Below are 24,869 nucleotides of genomic sequence, written 5' to 3' on the forward strand. Positions count from 1 at the left end.
GTCTCACTCTCTGTATCATTCACTTTTCGTCTGACTAAATCGTTTTGACTGCATCTCACTTTCCTTCCGGACTGTTAGACTTTCTTTTCGTCTTTCTCATTTGGCAATTATCTAATATTTTCTGCTAATAAGAGATCTCTCACCCCTGTTCCTGCTGTATGTAAAGGCTTGCCCACACTAAAAGATATTTTAAAATATTATCAGATTTTCAAAATGTGAGAGACCAAAAATGCGATAAAAAAAAAAAAAATCATAGATTTTACAGTTTTGTTCCTGTAGTGAGTGGAGTGCCGCGATGTGACCAAGACAGCACAGACTAACAGATTCCATTCATTAACAACCAGAGTTTAGCTTGTGAACATGGGATTCACAAAAATGCTCATGGTCAAACGTGAAAGATTGCGTGTGTTTGTCTTTGGGGTTCCCCCCACACAACAGAATTTCTGATTGTAAATATTCAACAATTTACTATTTGAGATCAGTGCAGCCCTGACGTTCTTCCTATCTGATTCAAACACCCTTAACACAACTCACACCATAGGAAAATCTGATAAAATAATCTGTAGAACCATCAAGATAATCTGGACTTTACCTAGGATTGCCGGAAGGGGAGAACTGGGTACAAAATCGACCCTTTATAGTGTGTGGGAGCCTTTAGCACAGGGGTGCCCAACCCTGCTCCTGCCGATTTACTGTCCTGCACAGTTCATCTCCAACCCTAATCAAACACACCTGAAGCAACCAATTAAGGTCTTCAGGATCACTTGAAAATTAAAGGCAGGTGTGTTTAATTGGGTTGGAGATAAACTGTGCAGGACAGTCGATCGGCAGGAGCAGGGTTGGGCACCCCCGCTTCAGTAGTTCAGACAAATTTCTTAATGGGGTCTTACAAGACTCTAATTAGCCTCATTTCTAACTTTCATTTGTGGCCTTCCTTCTCTATTTTATTATTCCAAAGCAGTATTTTCTCACCCACTATCTCATCAATACTCTCACATACTTCCAACTGACACCTCCCACAGCACACACACCAACAATTAGACTTTATAATGCATAATTTCTGTCAGCGGATCTAGAAGTCCAAGCCATATTGATCTTCTAAGCTGTCAGGACAGAATGCCGTCCGTATCCTGGTAAAGCCAAACAGTAGATTGAAGATTTAAATTCTAGGGACCTCAACCAAAGGTCAATTTCTGCTGGAGCTTCATGGTGCAAATAACAGCTGACCATCTCTTAATGTTTTTGTCTCTATCTCTTTCTTTCAGTTATACTGCAAGAATGGTGGGCAATGGAGTTCGTGCTCAAAGACAGAATCCAGAAGTAAGGGTCCGAAGTGCTGACCCTGTGCTAATGGACGTCAAGAAAAAACTCGAGCTCTTCAACATGGTAAGGAATATTATGATTTGCTGATGGTACTGCACATATCTGCCACATCTAAAAGTAATAGTTCATCCAATAATAAAAAATCTGGCATCATTTACTTTCATGCCCTCATGTAATTTCAAATCTGTTTGCATTTCTTTCTTCATTGAAACACAAAAGAAGATATTTTGAACTATCGAATTTTAAAATGTCTTCTTTTGTATTTCACAGAAGAATATTAAAACACGGAAAATCAACTAATCAAGTAAGGCTCGTCGCCTTCCATTATGAATTGCGCTCGTTCCTGTTGCGTGTCCTCGATCTGACAGTCGACGGCACCCATTGACTTCCATTGTAGGAGAAATAAATACTATAAAAGCCAATGGGTGCAACCAACTGTTTGGTAACAGTAAGGCTCAATCCCATTTCACCCCTTGCCCCTACCCTTTGTTTTCGAGTGTACCCCTTGGCCCTTAAAACAGAGTTACAAGGGCCAAGGGGTTGAAATATTGCCCTACGAAATGGAACAACCCTTCATGAACCTGATACGTCATCAATCGTCGATGATGGCTCTGACGTTATGGAAGCGACGAGTTTTTACAGGATTTCTCCTTGACAACGACTGACACTGAGCGCCACTGCTCTTACCTCTGAGGAAACATGATGATTTTATTATAAGATTTACTATTATAAGAGTAAATAAAGTGCATGGTGGTGTCATCTGGGGCTAAATTTAAATGTTTAACCGTTTGCGAAGCCATCTTGCCGGTGATTCGCGATGTATTCTGGGAACTTTCTTGTAGCCATCCGTTTGGATTCTGCCTCTGAAAAATCTACATTTCGAGGGCTAGGTAGCCCTACCCCTTCGCCCTACACCTGTATCACAACAAGAATCGGGACACCCTACCCCTAGACGTGAACGCGTAAAACAGAGGGGTAGGGCCAAGGGGTAGGGGAAAGGGGTGAATTGGGATTGAGCCTAAATGTAGTAAATGATGACAAAATGTTCATTTTTGGGTGAACTATAAAGACCAATAAATGCAAAACGCTAATAGATTTTTATTTACAATTATAATATACTATAGCCTACTATAATATACAATTTATTTGTGTGTTTTTGCTAACCTTTATAAAAAAAAAGAAATCTCAACTTTTCCAACGATAATCACATCAGGCCGTGTTGTCGTCCCGCTGTAGGCAGCCTGAAGAAATGTGCTGATGCCTTCAGAAACATCTTCCTGTTGTTGTGTTCTCATTCTGATAGACCTGATGGACCAGTCATGCATTAACGGCGTGGCAGAGAAAACATTGGCGGATGGTTCTTTTTCAGATGTGAATTAAACAATAAGTCCTGATGTACTTCTAAATTAACTAACAGATGAAACGTCCACCTAATTACCGGCACCCGGTACAGACTCTGAGACGTGTTTTACAGCTTTGACTGTGGGAGATGGGAGTCGTACATGTCACATGTGGAAGTCAGGCGGATTCGGATGGGAAGTAAAGGATTAAAAAGGAGAAATGAGGACTGGCAGGGGGGCTGTAGAGGGAATCTGTGCAGAGTAGTCATCTGACTGCCTTGTGAACCGGTGACATCAGGAAACAAGTGTGAGAACATAACAGACTAATACACACACACAGTATACATATACGCAATAGCTTTGAAACACATGCATATTTGTATTCAGTTTGATAATACAATGAAAATAATCCAGTTAGTCAAAGCGATCATTAGCTGTAAATGGATTTATAATTCAGTTATGTGGTGTTGCTAATATAGAAGCAGCTCAGTTATGTTTGTTAGTACGTTATTAACATATATTTTTCTGTTGATTTGAATAAGAAAAACATCATGTAGAATGGAAAATGGTATTATTTTGTTAAAATTCAGCTGCCTGCAAGTAATAATAAGGTAAAGTCAATTTTACTTTTCTGGGTTAGACTGTTTTGTTTCCGTCTCAACTGATATTTGTCATATCTGATAGCCATCTGATCACTTATTTGCGACTTGCCTTGAAACTAACGGGGAAATGAAATGATTTATGGAAAATTACTGATAAGGGAAGAACATACATTTTATTGTATGTCTCTTTCTCTCTCTCATATTCACCCCTGTTTCACCCTGATAAAGTTATGAATTTTTTTTCCCCAGATGGTGAGAGAATTTCTCAACAGAAATATTTGATTTCCTATTCTGATTAAGAATAGTAAAAACCACCCGAGGAATCTGCAGTGTTACAGAGAAAAGAATGAATAAATTGATCCTGTGTTCTTTGGAGGTTTGAATGGGGGAGTATGTGGTTAAAGAAACGGAGAGAGCGACAGAGAGAACGAGAGAGTTGAAAAGAGCAGGAGGTTCAGAAAACAGGGCATCTTGGATGGTAAAGTCCTGTTTTTGTCATGCTAATATCAGGAGGAACACTGAAAGACTTTCAGAAGAAAAGATGATTTTCCCAGAATCCCCTGAAGCGCTGTGTGGCAACAGTCTGTCCAACCTCTCCCCCTGAAACCTTTCTTTCTTTCTTTCTTTCTCTCTTTCTCTCTTTCTTTCTTTCTTTCTTTCTTTCTTTCTTTCTTTCTTTCTTTCTTTCTTTCTTTCTTTCTTTCTTTCTTTCTTTCTTTCTTTCTTTCTTTCTTTCTTTCGCTCTGATATTCTTTTGCTCTGATTTTCTTTTGCTCAGATTTTCTTTCTCATTCTTTTTCTTTCACTCTTTCTTTATCTTTTTCTTTCACTCTTTCTTTATCTTTTTCTTTCACTCTTTCTTTCTCTTTTTCTTTCACTCTTTCTTTTTTCGATCTTCCTTTCGCTCTTTCTTTTTTCGATCTTCCTTTCGCTTTCTTATTTTCTTTTACTCTTTCTTTTTCTCTTGCTCTTTCTTTCACTCTGTCTTTATTTTGATTTTTTGCTTTCATTCTTTCTTTTGCTCACTCTTTCATTCTGATTTTCTTTCGCTCTGATTTTCTTTTTTGTTTCTTTCTTTTTTTCTTTTTTCCTTTCTTTTGCTCGCTCTTTCGTTCTGATTTTGTTTCGCTCTGATTTTCTTTCACTCGTTCTTTTTCTCTTGCTCTTTCTTTCGAAAAAGACAGAGGTCTTTCCTTTCCTTTTTTCTTTCGCTCTTTCTTTTGCTCCTTTCTTTCTTTCTTTCTTTCTTTCTTTCTTTCTTTCTTTCTTTCTTTCTTTCTTTCTTTCTTTCCCTTCCTTGCTTTCTCTCACTTATTCTTTCTTTCACTTACACTTTCTTTCTTTCACTTACCCTTTCTTTCTTTCACTTACCCTTTCTTTCTTTCGCTCACCCTTTCTTTTTTCTTTCTTTTGCTCTAATTTTCATTCTTTCTTTCTTTTGCTCTTTCTTTTGCTTGCTCTTTTTTCACTCACGCACTCTCTCACTTTCTATTTCTTTCACTGTCTTTATTTTGCTCTTTCCTTTGATCACTCTTTCTTTAGCTCCCTATTTTCTTTCGCTGTTTCTTCTTTTTCTTTTTTTTTCTTTCCTTCTTTCACTCTTTCGCTCACTCTTTGTTCCGCTCACTGCACTCTTTCTATCGCTTTCTGTTTATTTCACTCTCTTTTTCTTTTGCTCTTTCCTTTGCTCACTCTTTCTTTAGCGCTCTCATTTTCTTTTGCTTTCTCTTTTTCTTTCTTTCACTTCCTGTTTTTCTTTCGCTTTGTTTTTCATTCTTTCACTCTATTTTTATAGAATTCTTTTTCTCTTTCAATCAATCTTTCACCTTTTCCTTTCATTCGTTCTCTCTATTTCTGTAGATTTTTTTTTATTTTCGCCCTATCTATTCACTCTAGTTATAGTCTGACTCATACACACATACTGTAGACTCTCTCACACACTCATATCAGAATAACTTAATATGTGTATAAAAGTGTAAAGTGTCAGTCAAGAGGCTTGAGGTGATCTCGAGGTTGTCATTGATAGTCACTTACTAGAAGTTTTAGTGTAGTACGAAATCATTATTAGAGATGTAATCTTCGCATCTCTTGTGTTGCCCCTCCCGTTAAAGCTTAATAAATATGTCTAATTCCCCGTAAATATCCCTGATGGAATCTGGAGGACAGGCCAGCGACACAGCTGCTTTTGGGTGTGGAGACTCAATAGCATCTTTTTTTTTATGGTGTGTGTTTTCCAACACACACACACACACACACACACACACACACACACACACACACACACACACACACACACACACACACACACACACACACACACACACACACACACACACACACACACAGCATTTTATCACACTCAAGAGTGTAAATGTGGACTATACTGAGAAGAGGTTTTCACTTTTAGACCAGGCTTGGCTAGTGTTGACCTTCGGCACTACTGTTCTCTAACACCTGCTGTACAGAAACTCTGCTTTACTGCGTTACAGAGAACTTTTTTTTATTAGCCATCCTGTTTGGACTGCCAGTAGATTTGTGTGGATTTTGCTATCAATTAAATTAATAGTTCACCCAAATATGAAAATTCTGTCAAAATTCTGTTTTTCAGTCTCATGCTATTCCCAACCTTTATGACCGTTTTTTCTGCTTTGGAACATGAAAGGAGAAGTTAAACAAGAGGCTCTTTTTTAAAACAATGAAAGTAAGTGGTAAAAAACAGGATAGCTTTGTGTGAGGTATAGGGCCAGATTTACTAAACAGGGCAAATTAGCGTGAGAGCACAATTCCAAAAAAGGAACAGTGCTATAATTAACAGAAATAAGCACAAATGTCAGAGCATGTGAAAACACCCCCAGGGCCCAGAAAACACCTCAGACCCAAGAAGGTTACTTTTTTTTTATTATGTGCCTATTCATATTTGTTTAAATTACACATGAAACGTTGGAGCTTTTTAGCTGGAAGAGTTTTTCTCTAGAGTCTGTATCATATTGACTCATTACTTCAAATATAGTGCTTGGGTCCTTTTTTTTTCATTTTTGGAGCTTGACAGCATCTGATTGCATTAAATGTCAATGTATGTTACAGAACAGCATTGCCTTACATCTTCTTTTAAAGGAAGAAGTTTTTCAACAACATGAGGGGCGAGTAAATGATGGTCATTTTCATTTTGGGTAAACTGTTCATTTAGGTTACAAAATTGATATTACAATATACTCACCTTTAAATATCCTATCCGTATCACACAATGCTTACACTCACACACACACTGTGCAGTGTTGATTGTTTCAGTCATCTGTCTGATTGGGGTCAAATGTGTGTGTTGATCAGTTAGTCTGGTTTATCACTTGATCTGTATTTTTCTTAACAGTCCATTCTGTACTGGCAGGGTATCGGGTGTGTGTGACCGCAGCATAGTCGTTTTCTGTATCAAAGGCTTGACTCTTGTCTGAGGCCTCAGGGAGAACAAAACACACTGTTTGAAGTGGGTAGAGAGATCTACAGCTCTATAAAGAGCTCACTCAACACTCATTACTGCCTGTCTTCTGCGCATCAGATATACGAACATATCTGAGTTTAATTTGGGCATAATATCAACAACAGTCCAGTAAAAATTAAAAAGGGATTAAATGAGCCACTTTCAATGCCAGTGCACTTTAGCCGATTTATGCACACCATTGACTACACATTAGTTGAATTCATATTAATGAGAGTAGCTTGTAAGCAGCATATAATTAGGTTAATGAAGTACTTAGTGGTAGAATTGTTTACCGTGATTAATATTTCAGTTTTAGCTTAATTCTATTGCAGAAGAAAAAAACATTTTAATCAGTATTTTGTCATTTTTCAATAAAAATATGTAAACATTAAGATAAATTTATTTAAGAAGCAGAATTAAATAATATTCTGCTTTTCAATGTGGTAAGAAAACAATTAAATTATCTCGAAACAAGTATTGCGCTATGTACTTTTAATATGTTTAAATCTTTGTTTTGGAAAACAAATGACTGATTTCTAAAATAATATTGCTGTGTCATGCGTCATGCCTAGTAGCACTCTTTAACTGTAGTAAAGGTCCTTTAACGTGTGGCCTTTTAGGCTTATTGCTTTAGCATCAAGCTGTGAGTGTTATGAATCTGAGAGCACACACATAACTATTAAATGTTTTGCATCTCTTCCAGCCTGTACTGTCCTGGTCAACTAATTTGTAAGTAATTACAGAGAAAAGTTTCTGCTAAATGAATAGACATAAATGTAAATATGTTATTAATTTAGTAAGTGAGGAATTGTCTTGTTTTCTCTCATTTTAAATGATTGTGGAATTCATGGATGCTGTTTATTTAGACAAACTACCTCAAGAGTTTTTTTTTCTTAAATAGAGAGATTTATATCTCTAAAATCTGATTAGATTAATTGTTTGTTTGTTTGTTTTTGTAAATACATAAAATAAATGAGAGCCCCTTCCTAGTTAACCTGTTGGACATATATATATATATATATATATATATATATAGGTGTGTGTGTATATATATATATATATATATATATATAAATATATATAAGATGTTACAATAGTATGAATGTTTGATGTTTGAGAAAAACATTAGATCATACATTTACAAGAAAAATTAGAAGAAAATCCTATTCACCCCTGAAAAAAACGGGGGCAGAAAAACCATTATACTCACCAAAACAACTGATTATGTTTTACACAAAATCCATCCTAATTTCTTTCCTCAAAAATACCTCAACTACTCTGGTGTACAGGTTATTTCTGCGTTTCAGTCAGTTCTGTTTTTACCCGGACAGATTGAATAGAGTTCCGTGACTCTGCGTTAAGCTGGATAAGGCTGAATAAGGGATTTCTTCCCGGTAGTATTGAACCTGCTGGGGGTCGTGGAGGGAAAGAAACATTAATTTGTGGGTTGAATTAAATCTACAGGCGACAAAGAGGAAAAACTACGGACTGCAGCTTTCATTTTTGATGTTATTAATGCATTTGTTGTTTAAATTGTATATTTGTGTTTTTATCTTAAACTTTTTATGAAACTTTATAACTCAGCATCTCATATCTTCCCTTCTCCTCTCACTGCATCTAATCTCTTCTCCTCTCACTGCATCTCACGTCTTCCCTTCTCTTCTCATCTCACTGCATATCACCTCTTCTCCTCTCACTGCATCTCATCTCTTCTCCTCTCACTGCATCTCATCTCTTCTCCTCTCACTGCATCTCATCTCTTCTCCTCTCACTGCATCTCATCTCTTCTCCTCTCACTGCATCTCATCTCTTCTCCTCTCACTGCATCTCATCTCTTCTCTTCTCCTCTCACTGCATCTCATCTCTTCTCCTCTCACTGCATCTCATCTCTTGTCCTCTCACTGCATATCACCTCTTCTCCTCTCACTGCAACTCATCTCTTCTCATCTCACCGCATATCACCTCTTCTCCTCTCACTGCATCTCATCTCTTCTCCTCTCACTGCATCTCATCTCTTCTCCTCTCACTGTATCTCACGTCTTCCCTTCTCTTCCCATCTCACTGCATCTCACCTCTTCTCCTCTCACTGCATCTCACCTCTTCTCTTCTCACTGCATCTCACCTCTTCTCCTCTCACTGCATCTCACCTCTTCTCTTCTCATTGCATCTCACGTCTTCCCTTCTCTTCTCCTCTCACTACATCTCACCTCTTCTCATCTCACTGCATCTCACCTCTTCTCCTCTCACTGCATCTTACATCTTCTCCTCTCACTGCATCTCACGTCTTCTCTTCTCCTCTCACTGCATCTCACGTCTTCTCTTCTCCTCTCACTGCATCTCACCTCTTCTCCTCTCACTGCATCTCACCTCTTCTCCTCTCACTGCATCTCACCTCTTCTCCTCTCTCTGAATCTCAATTCTTCTCCTCTTACTGCATTTCACCTCTTCTCCTCTCACTGTATCTCACCTCTTCTCCTCTCACTGTATCTCACGTCTTCTCCTCTCACTGCATCTCACCTCTTCTCCTCTCACTGCATCTCACGTCTTCCCTTGTCTTCTCCCGTCACTGCATCTCACCTCTTCTCATCTCACTGCATCTCACCTCTTCTCCTCTCTCTGAATCTCACCTCTTCTCCTCTCACTGCATCTCACGTCTTCGCTTCTCTTCTCCTCTCACTGCATCTCACCTCTTCTCCTCTCTCTGTATCTCACCTCTTCTCCTCTCACTGCACCTCACCTCTTCTCCTCTCACTGCATCTCACGTCTTCCCTTCTCTTCTCCTCTCACTGCATCTCACCTCTTCTCCTCTCACTGCATCTCACCTCTTCTCCTCTCACTGCATCTCACTTCTCCTCTCACTGCATCTCACGTCTTCCCTTCTCTTCTCCTCTCACTGCATCTCACCTCTTCTCCTTTCACTGCATCTCACGTCTTCTCCTCTCACTGCATCTCACGTCTTCCCTTCTCTTCTCATCTCACTGCATCTCACCTCTTCTCCTCTCACTGCATCTCACCTCTTCTCCTCTCACTGCATCTCACCTCTTTTCCTTTCACTGCATCTCACCTCTTCTCCTTTCACTGCATCTCATGTCTTCTCCTCTCACTACATCTCACTTCTTCTCCTCTCTCTGCATCTCACGTCTTCCCTTCTCTTCTCCTCTCACTGCATCTCACCTCTTCTCCTCTCACTGCATCTCACCTCTTCTCCTCACTGCATCTCACCTCTTCTCCTCTCACTGCATCTCACGTCTTCCCTTCTCTTCTCCTCTCACTGCATCTCACCTCTCCTTTCACTGCATCTCACTTCTTCTCCTCTCTCTGCATCTCACGTCTTCCCTTCTCTTCTCCTCTCACTGCATCTCACCTCTTCTCCTCTCACTGCATCTCACCTCTCTTCCTCACTGCATCTCACCTCTTCTCCTCTCACTGCATCTCACGTCTTCTCCTCTCACTGCATCTCACCTCTTCTCCTTTCACTGCATCTCACCTCTTCTCCTCTCACTGCATCTCACCTCTTCTCATCTCACTGCATCTCACCTCTTCTCATCTCACTGCATCTCACCTCTTCTCATCTCACTGCATCTCACCTCTTGTCCTCTCACTGCATCTCACCTCTTCTCATCTCACTGCATCTCACCTCTTCTCCTCTCACTGCATCTCACCTCTTCTCCTCTCACTGCATCTCACCTCTTCTCATCTCACTGCATCTCACCTCTTCTCATCTCACTGCATCTCACCTCTTCTCCTGTAACTGCATCTCAACTCCTCTCCTCTTACTGCATTGCATCTCTTATTCTCTCACTGCATCTCATCTCTTCTCCTCTCTTCTCACTGCATCTCATCTGTTCTCTTCTCACTGCATCCCATCTCTTCCCCTCTCTTCATCTCATCTCTTCCCCTCTCTTCTCTCGTTTCTTCTTTTCTTCCTCATCTCCTCTGCACTAATCTCTCTTCTAGTCTATTTTTTTCTCATTATTCTTGTTCATTCCATACAGCTTTATTCTCTGTGATTCTCAGATGATAATCTGATGTTCAGCTCTCACAGGCCTCTGATGGCCGACTGGCTGCTCCTGGCAGTGTTCTATCATGTTCTTTTACTGTCTGATGGACAATATTTCACAAAGCTGCATGTGAAATCATGACTCCCTAATGGCTCCATCCAAGCAGCACATAGTTTGCATCCGCAAAAAAAAATGTGAGTGTGTTTGCCAGGCGCTCTGATGTCTGTGAAATCCCTTTTCCTTCAGGAGTGGATGTCACTAACAAGAGAGCTGGAGACGTGACAGAGAAAAAAGAGAGGGCATTTTGTGGCTTTCATACTTACTGCTGTTTGTCACTCCTCTTTCTTTCTTTCTTTTTCTTTTGCTTACTTGCTCACTCTTTCACTCACTCTTTATTTTGCTCTCTTTTTCATCTCCTTTCTTTCTTTCTTTCTTTCTTTCTTTCTTTCTTTCTTTCTTTCTTTCTTTCTTTCGCTCACTCGCTCTTGCTCTCTTTTGCTTTTTCCTTCTTGCTTTCTTTTGCTTTCTTTTGCTTTCACTTGCTTTTTCATTTGCTCTTTCTTTTGCTTGCTCGCTCTTAATCTTTCTTTCTTTCTTTCTTTCTTTCTTTCTTTTGGCTCACTCGCTCTTGCTCTCTTTTGCTCTTTCCTTCTTGCTTCCTTGCTTTCTTTTGCTTGCTCTTGTTTTCACTTGCTTTTTCATTTGCTCTTTCTTTTGCTTGCTCGCTCTTAATCTTTCTTTCTTTCTTTCTTTCTTTCTTTCTTTCTTTCTTTCTTTCTTTCTTTCTTTCTTTCTTTCTTTCTTTCTTTCTTTCTTTCTTTCTTTCTTTCTTTCTTTCTTTCTTTCTTTCTTTCTTTCTTACTTTCTTTCTTTCTTTCTTTCTTTCACTACCCTTCAAATGTTCCCCAAGAGTGCATTTATTTCTTGTCTGTTTATCTCTGTCTATGTATCCTTTGTCTGACTATCTGTCTGTCTCTCCATTATTATGTCTGTCTCTTTCCCTTTCCATCTCTCTGTCAGCAGTCTCTTGTACTGGTCCTCATGAGGTGATGGAGTCTGGCTGTGTGAGGGTGGGACTGTCAACTACACACTCCAGTGTGTGTGTGTTTTCATGAGAGCGAAGAGCTCAATCTAAGCAGCAAAAACCCTCTTCAGGGAGTCGTGAGAAAGAAAGCTTGGCCTCACACATGCACACACTGCTGCTCTGTTGCCCTTTAATGTCTTAAGAATGTCTTCTTGCATGTTTGTCAGCTCTCTAGTGAGCTATTGTCCTGCTCTCACACAGATTTATAAACCCGATCTCTCTCTCTCTCTCTCTCTCTCTCTCTCTCTCTCTCTCTCTCTCTCTCTCTCTCTCTCTCTCTCTCTCTCTCTCTATCTCTCTCTCTCTCTGTCTCTCTCTCTGTCTCTCTCTCTGTCTCTCTCTCTGTCTCTCTCTCTCTCTCTCTCTCTCTCTCTCTCTCTCTCTCTCTCTCTCTCTCTCTCTCTCTCTCTCCTTCTGTCTGTCTCACTGGATGCCAGGGTGTGGTAAATATGTAATATTTTACCCTCATTTTGGTCATTAACTCCTGGAATGTGTTTTCTTGAACCCTGCTGGGGTTTGTTCAACAAACCAGCATGAACTATTAGCCACTTACACACACACACCTCGACTTGCTCTTACAAGAGGATCGGTCACTCTGGAAACCTGGGCTTTGCTGTGAATAGAAAGTTTAGTGCATATGGGAAGGAATTTAATCTTTGTATATTCCACTGGACCTGTGTGTGTGTGTGTGTGTGTGTGTGTGTGTGTGTGTGTGTGTGTGTGTGTGTGTGTGTGTGTGTGTGTGTGTGTGTGTGTGTGTTTGTGTGTGTTTGTGTGTTTGTGTGTGTGTGTGTGTGTGTGTGTGTGTGTGTGTGTGTGTGTGTGTGTGTGTGTGTGTGTGTGTGTGTGTGTGTGTGTGTGTGTGTGTGTGTGTGTGTTTGTGTGTTTGTGTGTGTGTGTGTGTGTGAGAGAGAGCTTCTGAAGTCTTTTAAGGTTTCTGGTTAGAATGGTTTATTGTATATTTTTAGGAGTTGGTGCTTTGAAAACATTTACAGAGTAAGTACCTGATTTGTTATTGGATGATTCCACAGTGGAAAAGAGAGACCTTATTTCCATCCTCATGCATCCAGTCCCGGAACCATTCTGAACTTACAGATTACCTATTTTAGCACATGGAATATTATCATTTAAAAGCTGGACAAGCAAGATGTTTTTACATCGGCTTTGTTCAGACAGGCAGCCAAAATCAGATTTTTTTTCTGATATTGTAGTCTGAACAGCAAAAAAAACCATGAGATTTTATATTAACCACATCTGTATGTGGTTTGAAACCCGATTAAAATCAGATTTGAACAGTCAGATCAGATTTTTTTTTATCCCTGTCCACTGCCCACACTGAAAGTAAAATACTGTGCAAAGACAATATTGCCATATGTTAGGTTGATGGTTTGTTTGCTTGCTTTTTATTTTATTTTTAATTTTTAAAAGCTGAATTCATATCACCCTGATGCTGAATCAACATGCCCTAACTGCTAGGCTATATCTCAGACATCTTATTGTTTAATCTAAAGCTTTCTTTAGAGGTATTTTTAATCAATCGGAAATGCAGTGTAAAAATTGCAAGAAAAATTATCGGTATTTTTCTCTTTATTTCAGAGTAGAAATATCTAAACATCTACCGCAAGATAAATTTACATTTAAAAGCAAAATTTTACAGCAAAATTTTCTTTGAAAGAAATTAATAATTTTATTCAGTAAGGATCCATTAAATCGATCAAAAGTGACAGAAATATTTTGCAACAATGTAAAAGCTGTTACCATTTCAAATAAATGCTGTTCTTTTTAACTTTCAGCTTATAAAAAATCCTAAAACAAAATCAAGGCTCCCACAGAAATATTAAACAGCACAACCGTTTTCTATATTAATAATAATAAGAATGTTTTTTAGAGCAGCAAATAAGCATTTTAGAATGATTTCTGAAGGATAATGTTTGCAAAAATTGCAATCACAGGAATAAATGAAAACCTTTGCGTTCCCCCTATAGAAACTTTGCATTCACTCACACAAAGAGCTCAAAAGGTTTTGCAAGTGGACACAAATTTTCTCGGGAGAATGCAAACATTTTGCATTTTGTGAATGCAAAGTTTCTTGGGGGAACGTAAAACAGTTGTGGGGAAACTCAAAAGCATTGACTTCATATTTTTCGTCCCATCTCAATTTTTTGTCCCTTTAGAGGCTCCGTAGAAACCTTTGAATGGTATGTACTATATATTTTGAATTACATTTTGTTTTCGTGATTAAAGCATAACGATTTTGTGAGATTTTGGCTTAATTAAAATTATTTTAAAGATGCTTAGATATTTTCATTAGACAACACTCATACATTTTAAGAAAATAATTTGTTGCAGTGTTTTACGTAGATGTTCACATGCTTCTATCAATAGTGACTTTTGCAGGAATGTTCCCATTGCAATATTTAAACTGGAGGCTGTCCGATCTTACTTTGGAAACGTATTGGAGCAGATGGCAGGGCTAGCTGTGATTGTTGCTCTCTTAGGATGTGAATTCTGGCTCTGATCATTTGCGAACAGGAAGAGAGGGACACACACAGGCGATGATTTTAGTTGCACATTGAACTCCCATTATGATATCTGCCTTATTGAGTATATAGAGTGTGAGATGTGACTTTCTCAGTTTGCACAGCTCTGTACTCAACAGGGTGGCCATACTCAAATAGGGCAGTAAATCTAAGGGCACCTAAGTTGGTTGATCTTTAGTTCTGTAATAATTTAGATCTCCTAGTCTAACTAGCACAATTTTAATTAACTTTGTTTGTCGAAACTGTTACCTAAATTTCAAATGTTCCCTAGGAATCAACTTGATCTTGATTATTCCAGGTTCAGAAAGTTAATTGTTGTTTGCCATAAAAAATCATTTTGACTCGTCATTCAATTTCTGAAAACAAAGTTGGAACATATATAATTAATCTCAATCTAACCTTGGCAGTTTTAGCTTCAATAATGTGTCGCTTTGTCATTCACATAATAATAAGTAAAGAGAGGCCAAGATAACTTGGCCTTCATCCAGTTAATAAGCTGTTACCATGGTCACTGCAGTCTTTCATTCTTTAATTAATTCTTTACACTGTGTCTAATTAGAGAGCTTTAGCGGGAACTGAGTCCAGAGCGCTTTCTATTTAATGCATTTTAGAGACTGTCCGTATTGGTTGGGATCTCTACAGGTTTGCTGACTCAGTCACGACACTGCCAGCCAGTCCATTACCACACGCATATGTAATTAAATTATTCATTTGGCTACTTTGCATGATTGCAAGGTTAATTGGTCTATAAGGGCTGTGATAAAAAAATACTTATTTCTGAGACTTGTTTATAAGCAGTGGTTGAGTTTTATTGCCCTTAATGGAGTACAGAAAGTGCAAACGAGGAAATATGTTTTTATAACTTGATTAGTTATTCATTTTGAATTCCTATACAATTCAATTTATTTGGTCTAAACTGTTTTAGAGTAACATTGAAAAGGTCACTTCTATTCTTGCCCTAAACAGAGTTGCTAGTTTTTGAATGACAATTTTCTACCTTCTTCTGTATGTAAATGACCTCTGTTATGATTGATAAGCACATACTTGTTTATGTTATTTGAAGAGTAATATGGATGGTCATATGGTTGCTTATAGCTCATAGTTCAGAATGAATGAATCAAGCAAACTTGAGTAGAACAGGCAAAGTTTTGCTTTACATGTATCAAAGCACATAGGTGCAAATAAAGTTGAATTAGACTTACATCTCTGAATAGTTTGTTTATTATTAAAACATTGAATTACATACCATTTCATATTTACTAGGAACCCTGTATCTGCATTTCTACAGCAAATGATATAGTGTTGTATCAGGAGTGATTATAATGATTTCAGTACGAATATCATTGTGCACTTTAAATCGGTTCTATGCCTTTAATTGAATCAATTCTCACTTAAATAGTTTTGTTTTTTTAAGAAATTGTTTGTATTGAGAATAGCTAACTTAAGATTTGTTTGGGGACTTTCTGTTCCGGATTCTCTAAAAGAAAAAAAAAGCAAGACATGCATCTTCTGTGAACAGCCACTCATTCTTCTCTTTTTGGTTAACAAAAGTTGTTCTGTCACTCAGTTAGGAAACACTGTGTTATTGCCTATAGTTCTGTGTCGCACATGTCTTGATTGTGTGAAATCATAATTAGTTCCCCTAAAATTGGGTAGGCTGGAAAACAGTGTGTTAGAGTATGTCTGTATATATTACATCCAACTCCATTATTTCCATAGAGCAGAGAAAATCCTGTTCTCCATGATATGTTTCCATTATACGTTTCATTATGCTAGGGGTGAGGAGGTGTGTGTCTGTAGCAGGATGAGCGAGTGTGTGTTTGTCTATTGATAGTGCGGCAGGGCATGTTCTCAATGCAGGAGTACTATGTACCTACCAATAAAATAGATTAGCAGACAGGAATAGATTTGGCATCAGGATGCTGAAAAGCATTTGCCATCATGACCGGGAGTTTCAGAGAAATCATTGTGAGAAGGATTTTGCCTGCAAGTTGTACGCTCAGTCTCTAGATTGGTGGTTCTCAACTCGTGGGTCATGACCCACAAAAGGGTCATATGGCTTTCTAATAAGGGCACGGACAGCAGTGGGGGAAAAAAGTGGTTGGTAAATGCAAATGACTCCCAGTAACCATTTAATCATACTTGGTGAGCATAAAATAAGAAACTTATATAAAAAATAAATAAAAATCTTGTATATTTTCATATAACATTCTTGGTAACACTTTAGTTTAGGGTCCAATTCTCACTATTAACTAGTTGCTTATTAGCATGTAAATTACTAGGATATTGGCTGTTTACAGGTACTTATAAAGCACATATTAATGGCTTTTTCTACATGATCATATTCTACATTCTTTAATCCTACCCAATACATAAACGTAACAACTACCTTACTAACTATTAATGTACTATGTCATATTAATAATTTTGCATATTATAACATCAGTGCTTCCATATGAGGTCATTAATAAAAGAAAACAGAAAAGAGTTGAGTGTGTGCATGTTGGCGCATTTGCAGTGTTTGAAACACTTTCTCCAGAGCACCATTTGAGGTTACGTGTCATCTTCTGTGTTTGCGTCAATCTGCACATGACTGAAAGCCATCCATGTGCTTTGTCAGGACAAAGTTAGAAATCCCAGCAGTAAGAGTTGAGCCCTGTGTGGAGCCGTTGTCATTTCTGTCCATTAATATCATCTATATATTTGTCTGTCTGTCAAACTCCTGGCCAACCTGCTATATTTATCTATAGCTTCACGTCTTTAGCTGACTCGCAAGCCCTGGGCAGGGGGTGAAAGGTCACTGTGAGCGTGTGCAGCCTGCCCACTCCTGATAATGCTGACTCAAAAGTTAAAGGGTCATGTGAGTTTGACCTTTACATTGACATTTATTTCCCCAGTGGGTAATTCTGTGCAAAGTGACTTTAAAGGAATTTTATATAGCATGTATGTTGTGACATTTAGTCCTCAGCAGGTAGTGGAAGATTAAAATCAAATGCTTTACTTTACTATAGTCAGAATCGTACACTGAACGAGAAGAAAAATCTCAACTGAAATGTCAGTGGAAAGATTAATATGGCAGTGAAATGGATTTGACTGGGTGTAGGCCTATAGTCGGATCCAAAAGTCTGAGATGATGTATTTTTTTAAATATAATTTGAATGAAAAGTTGAGTAAAACATTAAAAACTTTGTTTATTTCCAGGTTGAAATGACAAATCCCAGACTTTTGGACTCCACTGTATGCAGTTTGTGTGTGTAGGTTAAAAATATCTTTGCTTGTGCTATAGTAAACCAGTTTCAACCATCCCATGGAGCATCTCTGGCCCTAAACCAGTGCTTGAGGTATCCAGGGCTTGATTTAGAAATGCCAAACACCCTGTGTTCGCAGATGTGCCTGGGCCGCTATGTTAACCTAGCTATGTTTTTAACATAGTTTTTAAACCTAGCTTATACACTAGCTTTGCTGTTGATTTAATACTACCAGCTGTTTCGTGGAGAATTAAGAAGTGAAGCAACAATTCAAAGCAATATCCAAAATGAAAAACCTTAATTTAATTGCGCTCAACATAAACATTTCCGTCATTAAAAACTGCACTTGGGACAGAAAGTACCATGGCATTACCATGTTTGTTTTGGGCATGTTCTCGCAAAACCTGTCCAAATTTTTATTTATTACTACATACTCTACTGTTTAAAAGTTTGGGGTCGGTAAGATTTTATAATGTTTTTTTTTTTTCAATAAGTCTCTTAAGGTCACCAAGGCTGCATTTATTTGATCAAAAAATACAGCAAAATCAAATTAAAATTACTGTTTTCTATTTTATATTTTGACATGCAATTTATTCCTGTGATGGCAAAGCTGAATTTTTCAGCAAGTCCAGCCTTCAGTGTCACATGATTTTGCAGAAATCATTCTATTATAGTGATTTACAGCTCAAGTCATATTTCTTATCAATGTTGAAAACAATTGCTCTGAATTATATTTTTTTTTTTGGAAACCGTGATACATTTTTTTTTTCAGGATTCTTCGCTGTAAGCAATTTAAAAAACAGCATTTATCTGAAATATATAAATGTTTTGTAACATTATAATTTCCTTACTTTTGATTAATGCATCCGTGCAGAACAAAAGTGTTAATTTCAAGAAAAAATATAACTGACTCCAAACTTTTCATTATTATAACAACAAATGATCATTATCTGTTTGTTCCCACACGTTATTGTAATTTGTTCAGAATTGGATGCATCGGACCTTGTTCTATATGTAATGCACATACGTTTTATACTGATAAATACTAATGAGATGTGTTTTTCTTTTTCCTTTTAGGAGATCCAAGAGGTCATGCCGGGTGTGGGGCACAGGGAATCCTGGGACGACACGGGCAGTGGGGAGAGCAGTGGCGAATGTGATGATGAGGACGGTTGTGAAGGTTCCGGAGAGTCTGTGGCATCTCCCTGTGAGTTAACAACAAAAGCTCACCTTCATCAGGGCTTCCATGGCTGGTTTGAGCTAGTTTGGTGCTGGTCTATCTGGCAAGGTCTTTCTCGTGAAGCTGTTTGTCTGCTAGACGCTGGTTTAGATAGTTAATCATTCTGGTTGTGAGAAAATGATAACACATGGGCCTACTGTTAGCTATCCCAGTTTTAGAATGAATGCTGCCACTATGTTTTCTGAAGGGTTGCTTGTACCTCTAATGAGACTGTTTGAGGAAACAACTGTTTTGGTTTGGCTGGTACACAAAATTTTGGGGTCTGTAGGATTTTTTTGAAAGTAATTAATTGTTTTATTCAGCAAGGACACATTAAATTGATAAAAGCCAAAAAAGTGACACCAAATATATTTCTAATGTTTTCAATGTAATTTTCAAATAAATGCTTTTTTTTTTTTTATACGTTTTAATCAAGATATCCTGAAAAGAATGTATCACAGTTTCCACAAAAATATTAAGCAGCTCGACTGTTTTCAAGATTGATAATAATAAGAAATATTTCTTGACCATCAAATCAGCATATTAGAATGTTTTCTAAAGGATCGTGTGATACTGAAGACTAGAGTAATGATGCTGAAAATTCAACTTTGCATCAGAGGAATAAATTAAATTTAAAATAATTATTTTAAATTGTAATTCTCAATATATCTGTTTTACTGTATTTTGATCAAATAAACGAAGCCTTGGTGAGCATAAGAGAATTTCAAAAACATCAAAAAACCGACCCCAAACTTTTCACCGGTATTGTACTTCTGGAACAATACAATCTGTAATCCTGCAGCAGCCGAGCAACTGCTATTCAGAGGAATGGGAATGGTTATGAACCTCCTTGTTACCTATTTATATCCAGGATGTGTTAAGATTAGTAATGTTAGTGTAAGTAGTTGCATGGAAAAGAATTTTAGGTCCAAAACAAATGCTAAAAGGAGCCTTCTAGACCTCACAAACAGTCATATTATTTCATCCATATACTCAGGTGTTGAAATGACCACAGAGACCACCCAGGGGTACAGAGAGATTGTATGACCTTAGACTGTCTCAAATGCAGGTGTTGAGGTGGTACCTACCATTCTATCATCGGTAAAATGGCCACTAAATGGCCTCTCTTTTCTGCTCAGAGCCATAAAACATGACCCACGGCTCTTTTTCCCGATGTTCAGCGCAGACCTGGTCTCTGTAGCATTTCTCAACCACTTTGAAACCCAATCTTCACTCGTCACTAAAATCACCCCGCTGGGCCCTCCAGTAGCCATCTTGCTCTTGCGCACCAATTTCCCCTTATCTGCGGTTAGCGCTTCAGGGTGCCACACATCAAAAAAACAGGGTACAGAAGACGTCCCTTTATCAGCGGCTGAAAAACATTCCAGGGTAGAAAGAGACTAGGTCAATGAGAGCAAAAGTGTTTGGGAGGGGAGACGAGATATGAAGAATGCTGCTCATCCATCATTCTGCAATTCTCCAAAGGCCACAGGTCTGACTTTAAAATGTCTGACACCTGTAACATTGATCACATCTCTCAGACAGTAAGATCAGCTGTTATGGCAGTGCACTTAAAAGATTTGAAACTCAAACACATTCTGGCGACATTCACACAGCAGCACAATACGGTTGTTAGCCCTGTATTTGAGTCCTTAAAGGAAAAGTTCACCTACAAATCAAAATTCTGTCATCATTTACTCATCTTCAAGTTGTTTCAAAGCTGTCTTCAAACCTGCTTTCTGTTTACAACCCATTCACAATTTGAATAAAACTTTTTTTTTTCTCACTAGACACACTGCATAGTTACTGGATTGGCAACCATATTTAAATGCGGGATTGAAGCCATAAACTAGGCGATTGATGGCAACGTATGGGACAAAAAAAATCTGATCCTGTATGCAGACCCGTCGCCAGACCTCAGTCTTAAGGGGGGCATATGAAATGCATGGGGGGGCACAATTATTATTAGCCTACAGTACGTATATTTATAATAATCAACTCTAGTCGCGCAGCACATAGCCTAATCATCACATTAAACATGTAACCAACAGCAATATGACCAGGTAGCCTATAGCCTACACCACATTACACAGAAGCAATGTTATGAATATCCATATAACACTTGACTATACAACATATTAGATGTAACACCAGAAGCATCTCTCAAACATTGCATTTTAAAGCAGTGAACAGAGGGATATGCATTGCCATGAGACACACACACATACACACGCACGCACAGACACTTTGAACCTACCGGTACTTTGAGTGGAGGCTGCGCTGTCCTCTCTCCAGTCCCTCCTGTCAGTACACCGGGAGGCGGCGATTCTACGAGCAGAACCTCCACATCAAAGTATCCTTCCACTCGGAAGGAACTGAAGCGAGTAAGCCGGCGAAAACTCGTTTTGAAACAGCTTTCAAAAATGCGCGGTAACTGTTGAGCGGCTTCGTTGTACGTCAAGTACGTAGCCTAGCGTTCTTTTTAGTAAGGCCGTGATAGGCTGTTGCAGTGTAGATTCCCATCAATCAAACAAAATCACACCATTGTTTCTTTATATTTTTAATGTTTTAATGATAAAGAATGCAACATTAATGCAACAAAAAATTAGCAACTGATAATATTAAAATTAAATAAAAATTAAATTATCTGTGCCTCAAGTGGGGGGGCACAAGCATTTTTTGGGGCGGGCCCGGCCCCCTATGGCCCGCCCATAGCGACGGGTCTGCCTGTATGTCAAAATAGATCTGTGCATTAAGTCTTGGAGTAAATGCACACTAATATAACACCCGCCACTTTTTTCTATTTAATGTGTAAAATGTTGATTTTCTGACAATTAGAGAATGAATCTGGCAAATAGACAACACTGCAATCTACCACAACAGAACAACTGCTGCAGAAAACAACTGCTCAGGGGCACAAAGAGTGAGAGAGAAGAGGGGTAAACGCGATTAGACCTCCAGTCTTGGAAATGTTTTTGGTACTGCAGCTACTGCATCTGTTTTTTTGCAAGACAAAGCCAACTTCTGCTCTCTCTTTCCTTCCAGTTCCCTCTTGGTTTGCTTTCTTCCTCTTTTTCTGGTTGCACATGCCAGGCCAAACATATGCCCAGTTTTGCCACGGTGCTTATCTGTAAATATGTAAACTTGTGGAACCAGAGCACACCATTCTTTCTCTGCTACTATCGTATGAAGAGCACACACTCATGTCCCTTTATTTATTTACCTCAGAAGTAAATCGACATTAGGGGCTTTAAGCTGAAGGTGTCTTTTGTTTCAGCACCTGGTCGTAATACTCAAGTGAACCTGCTGACCAAAAGAAATAAACTGTCTGTTTTTCCTCAAACTGTCTTTTGGAAGAAGACGCACAGATCTCAGGGTTAGATGTTATGATAGGTGCTCTGGATGTGTTGTTTGCCAGCAGAAGGTGTTTTCTTAGATTATGCTGAAACATCTTGATGTGCAGATGTGCTAAAGATGTTTTAGAGTTTCAACTTTTGACAATTTCAACCCCGAGGGAGCAGTAACATTTGCAATTTAAAGAGTTGCATATCAAACGGTTATTTATTTATTTTTTATTATTTTTTTAATATTTCTATATATAATTTGTTTATTTATCATATATTATTTTATTTTATTTTTCAATTTTTAATTTCTAATTTTAGTCTCTTATGGTATATTCATTTGGATAAATATCTAGTTCAGTCATGAAACAATTGAGAGTGCAGGCTGACAGGTCCTTTACATGCATTTTGCAAGCAATCACATCATTACTGCATGGCATGAGCTGATTGGCCTTTGCTAATCCAGCAGCCAATGAGATTGCTTGCTCAGCATTTAAATAGTCTGGTTCAGTGTTTGTTGTAAGATAGTCCTGCAGCCCGCTATCAGAGTTCCTCTGAAACCCTCCTCCTCACCCAGCTCCACCTGCCTAGTTCTGCTACAGGATATTATTTATACTACCAAATACATTAACGTAGCCATATTCAATAACATGCTAAAACTATTCCAAGAGGGAACACATCATTTGGTCTTGTAAGAATTTCATGCGAAAATTCTTGAATACTTTTCCTTATGAGATCTGACTTCTGTTCGGTATTTGCAAATCTGAGCAGTTAGATATCCTGTTCTTAAACTCTAAAGGAGACTCAGGTGAGATTATTAGGCTTTTTTCTCAGGAGACGAAGATTTAACTTAAGGCAAACTCTCCATTATCTCGCAATGAAATCTTATTGCTGTCCTGAAAAACAGGCAAGATTTTAAAGTTTTCCTTCCAAGATGAGACCAAATCCTTTAGTAGCAGTTGTTTGGAGCAGCTTTGCACTGTTGCATATAGACTGTGATCGACCACAGATGCTGTTTATCAACACAACTGAATTTTAACTACAGTCACATCCTCTCCACACTCGCATTTCCCTCTTCCCTTTATGACACCACGTCCTGTTCCATCACGTTAATGCCATTTAGGTTCCTTGAACCCCGTTTCTCGCAGGTCAATATTTCACGAGATGGCCATCAAACGCCTCTCTGTTGACCCCTGAGCCTGTGGCGCCGTCGTCATGACAATGAGGCATTTAAATTGATGGAGGCATAGTTCGACAAGGCCATGGCACTAGCCCCACGGGCACAGTGTGATTAAATACTTTAACTTCTGACCCCAGTGTTGTTAATTCATTTGCAGATGTGTTCCACATTGAGGGTGTCAGAACAGGAGCTGAACATTTGGATCATTAAGTCACATCTCACTGTTTGATATGAGCAGGGTCCAGAGGTCATACCCTGAGCTGTATTTTATCAGTGGATTTGGCTGACACTGCACACAGACACCATTTTTTTGTCCTGTAATGTTCAGTACTTAGAAGAAACAGATATTCATGGCAGTATCACATGCCCCGTATCATAACAAGCCCAAACAGCTGTTCTGCTACATTTATCAGCAATGCCACGTTTATACAGTGATACCATCTTCCTGCTCCTTGTAAGTAGACTTAAAATTGTCCCTGTTGATTTTTTTTAATGTTTTCTAAAACATAAGAGTTAGTCTTCTAAAAGTGTTGTGTCAATCAGTATATAGGCTAATCACAACCATAACTAACCCATGAAATCATAGTGGAATAAATGATGATTCAAATGTTCTTGTTGACCTTAACTCCAAACCTGAATCTGAGTTGTTTGATAGGAATGTTGTTGCAAATCACATTAAGGTTGTGGATACAATGATGCTAACATGTCAGCCGGTACTGAGTGTTGTGATTGTGGGGTGTTGTGATTCATTCTCAGCAAAACCACAGCAGGTCCACCATCCGTCAGATTGAGAGACAGAAGAACACATTGCTCTTTATTTACCTTCCTAATCCTCGCGTTCAGTATTCTGTGAATGGTGGGGCGTCTCTTGTTTAATGGAGTTTTGTTTGTGTTGCGCAGGAACGGATGCCACATATCAGACCCGTCACTGATTTATAACTTCAGTGGAATTTGTGGACAAGCTCCAGCCAAAGCTTAACCGCTGACACACCACCAGTTTAGCAATTATTGGATAACCGCTGAGCATGACGTGATAAGAAAGGTTCCATTACATGACCAGAGATGACAATTACTTCAGACTGCTTTTGCTCTTCCATTTGAATTTTTTTTTAATTTCATTCAGAATAAGCTATTGTGGACTGTTTTCTGCCAATGTTTTATTCTTGTGTTGTGCAGGTTTCTACCAGCTGAATTTCCAAGAAGCAGTATGGCCAACATTTTCAATGAGCAATCACTGTTGAAGTGCCTCGTTCTCTTCACTATTTGCAGTCATTCTGCCTGTCTGGTCGCTTTTCAACTGTTTTATTACTTTGTTTGGCCAAAAGAAGGCCAGCGGGTATTTCAAACAGCTCATTATTGCTGATCACTCTTCATGTTGTCTTTGTTTATGGGCTTGACTATTTGGCTACCCTGGCAGAAGATGGATTGTGGGATGTTTTCAGCTAAGAGTTCCTGCTTTCTCTCTCTCTCTCTCTCTCTCTCTCTCTCTCTCTCTCTCTCTCTCTCTCTCTCTCTC

The 24,869-nt window shown here is 38.6% G+C and overlaps 1 protein-coding gene across 2 annotated transcripts in view; it reads left to right on the top strand.

The window, feature by feature from the left end:
* gpc5c (glypican 5c) overlaps positions 1-24,869 on the top strand; it is a 134,991-nt gene that overhangs the window by 83,834 nt on the left and 26,288 nt on the right. For both annotated transcript variants that reach the window (XM_077222346.1, XM_077222345.1), the window contains 2 exons: positions 1,266-1,386; positions 18,691-18,820. In XM_077222346.1, coding sequence (XP_077078461.1) covers positions 1,266-1,386; positions 18,691-18,820 — 251 coding nt within the window. The remainder of the gene's footprint in view (positions 1-1,265; positions 1,387-18,690; positions 18,821-24,869) is intronic.

This window comes from Siphateles boraxobius, unplaced genomic scaffold, assembly GCF_051911475.1.
Source record: "Siphateles boraxobius isolate OS27281-9 unplaced genomic scaffold, OSU_SipBor_1 86, whole genome shotgun sequence".
Classification (NCBI taxonomy): Eukaryota; Metazoa; Chordata; class Actinopteri; order Cypriniformes; family Leuciscidae; genus Siphateles; species Siphateles boraxobius.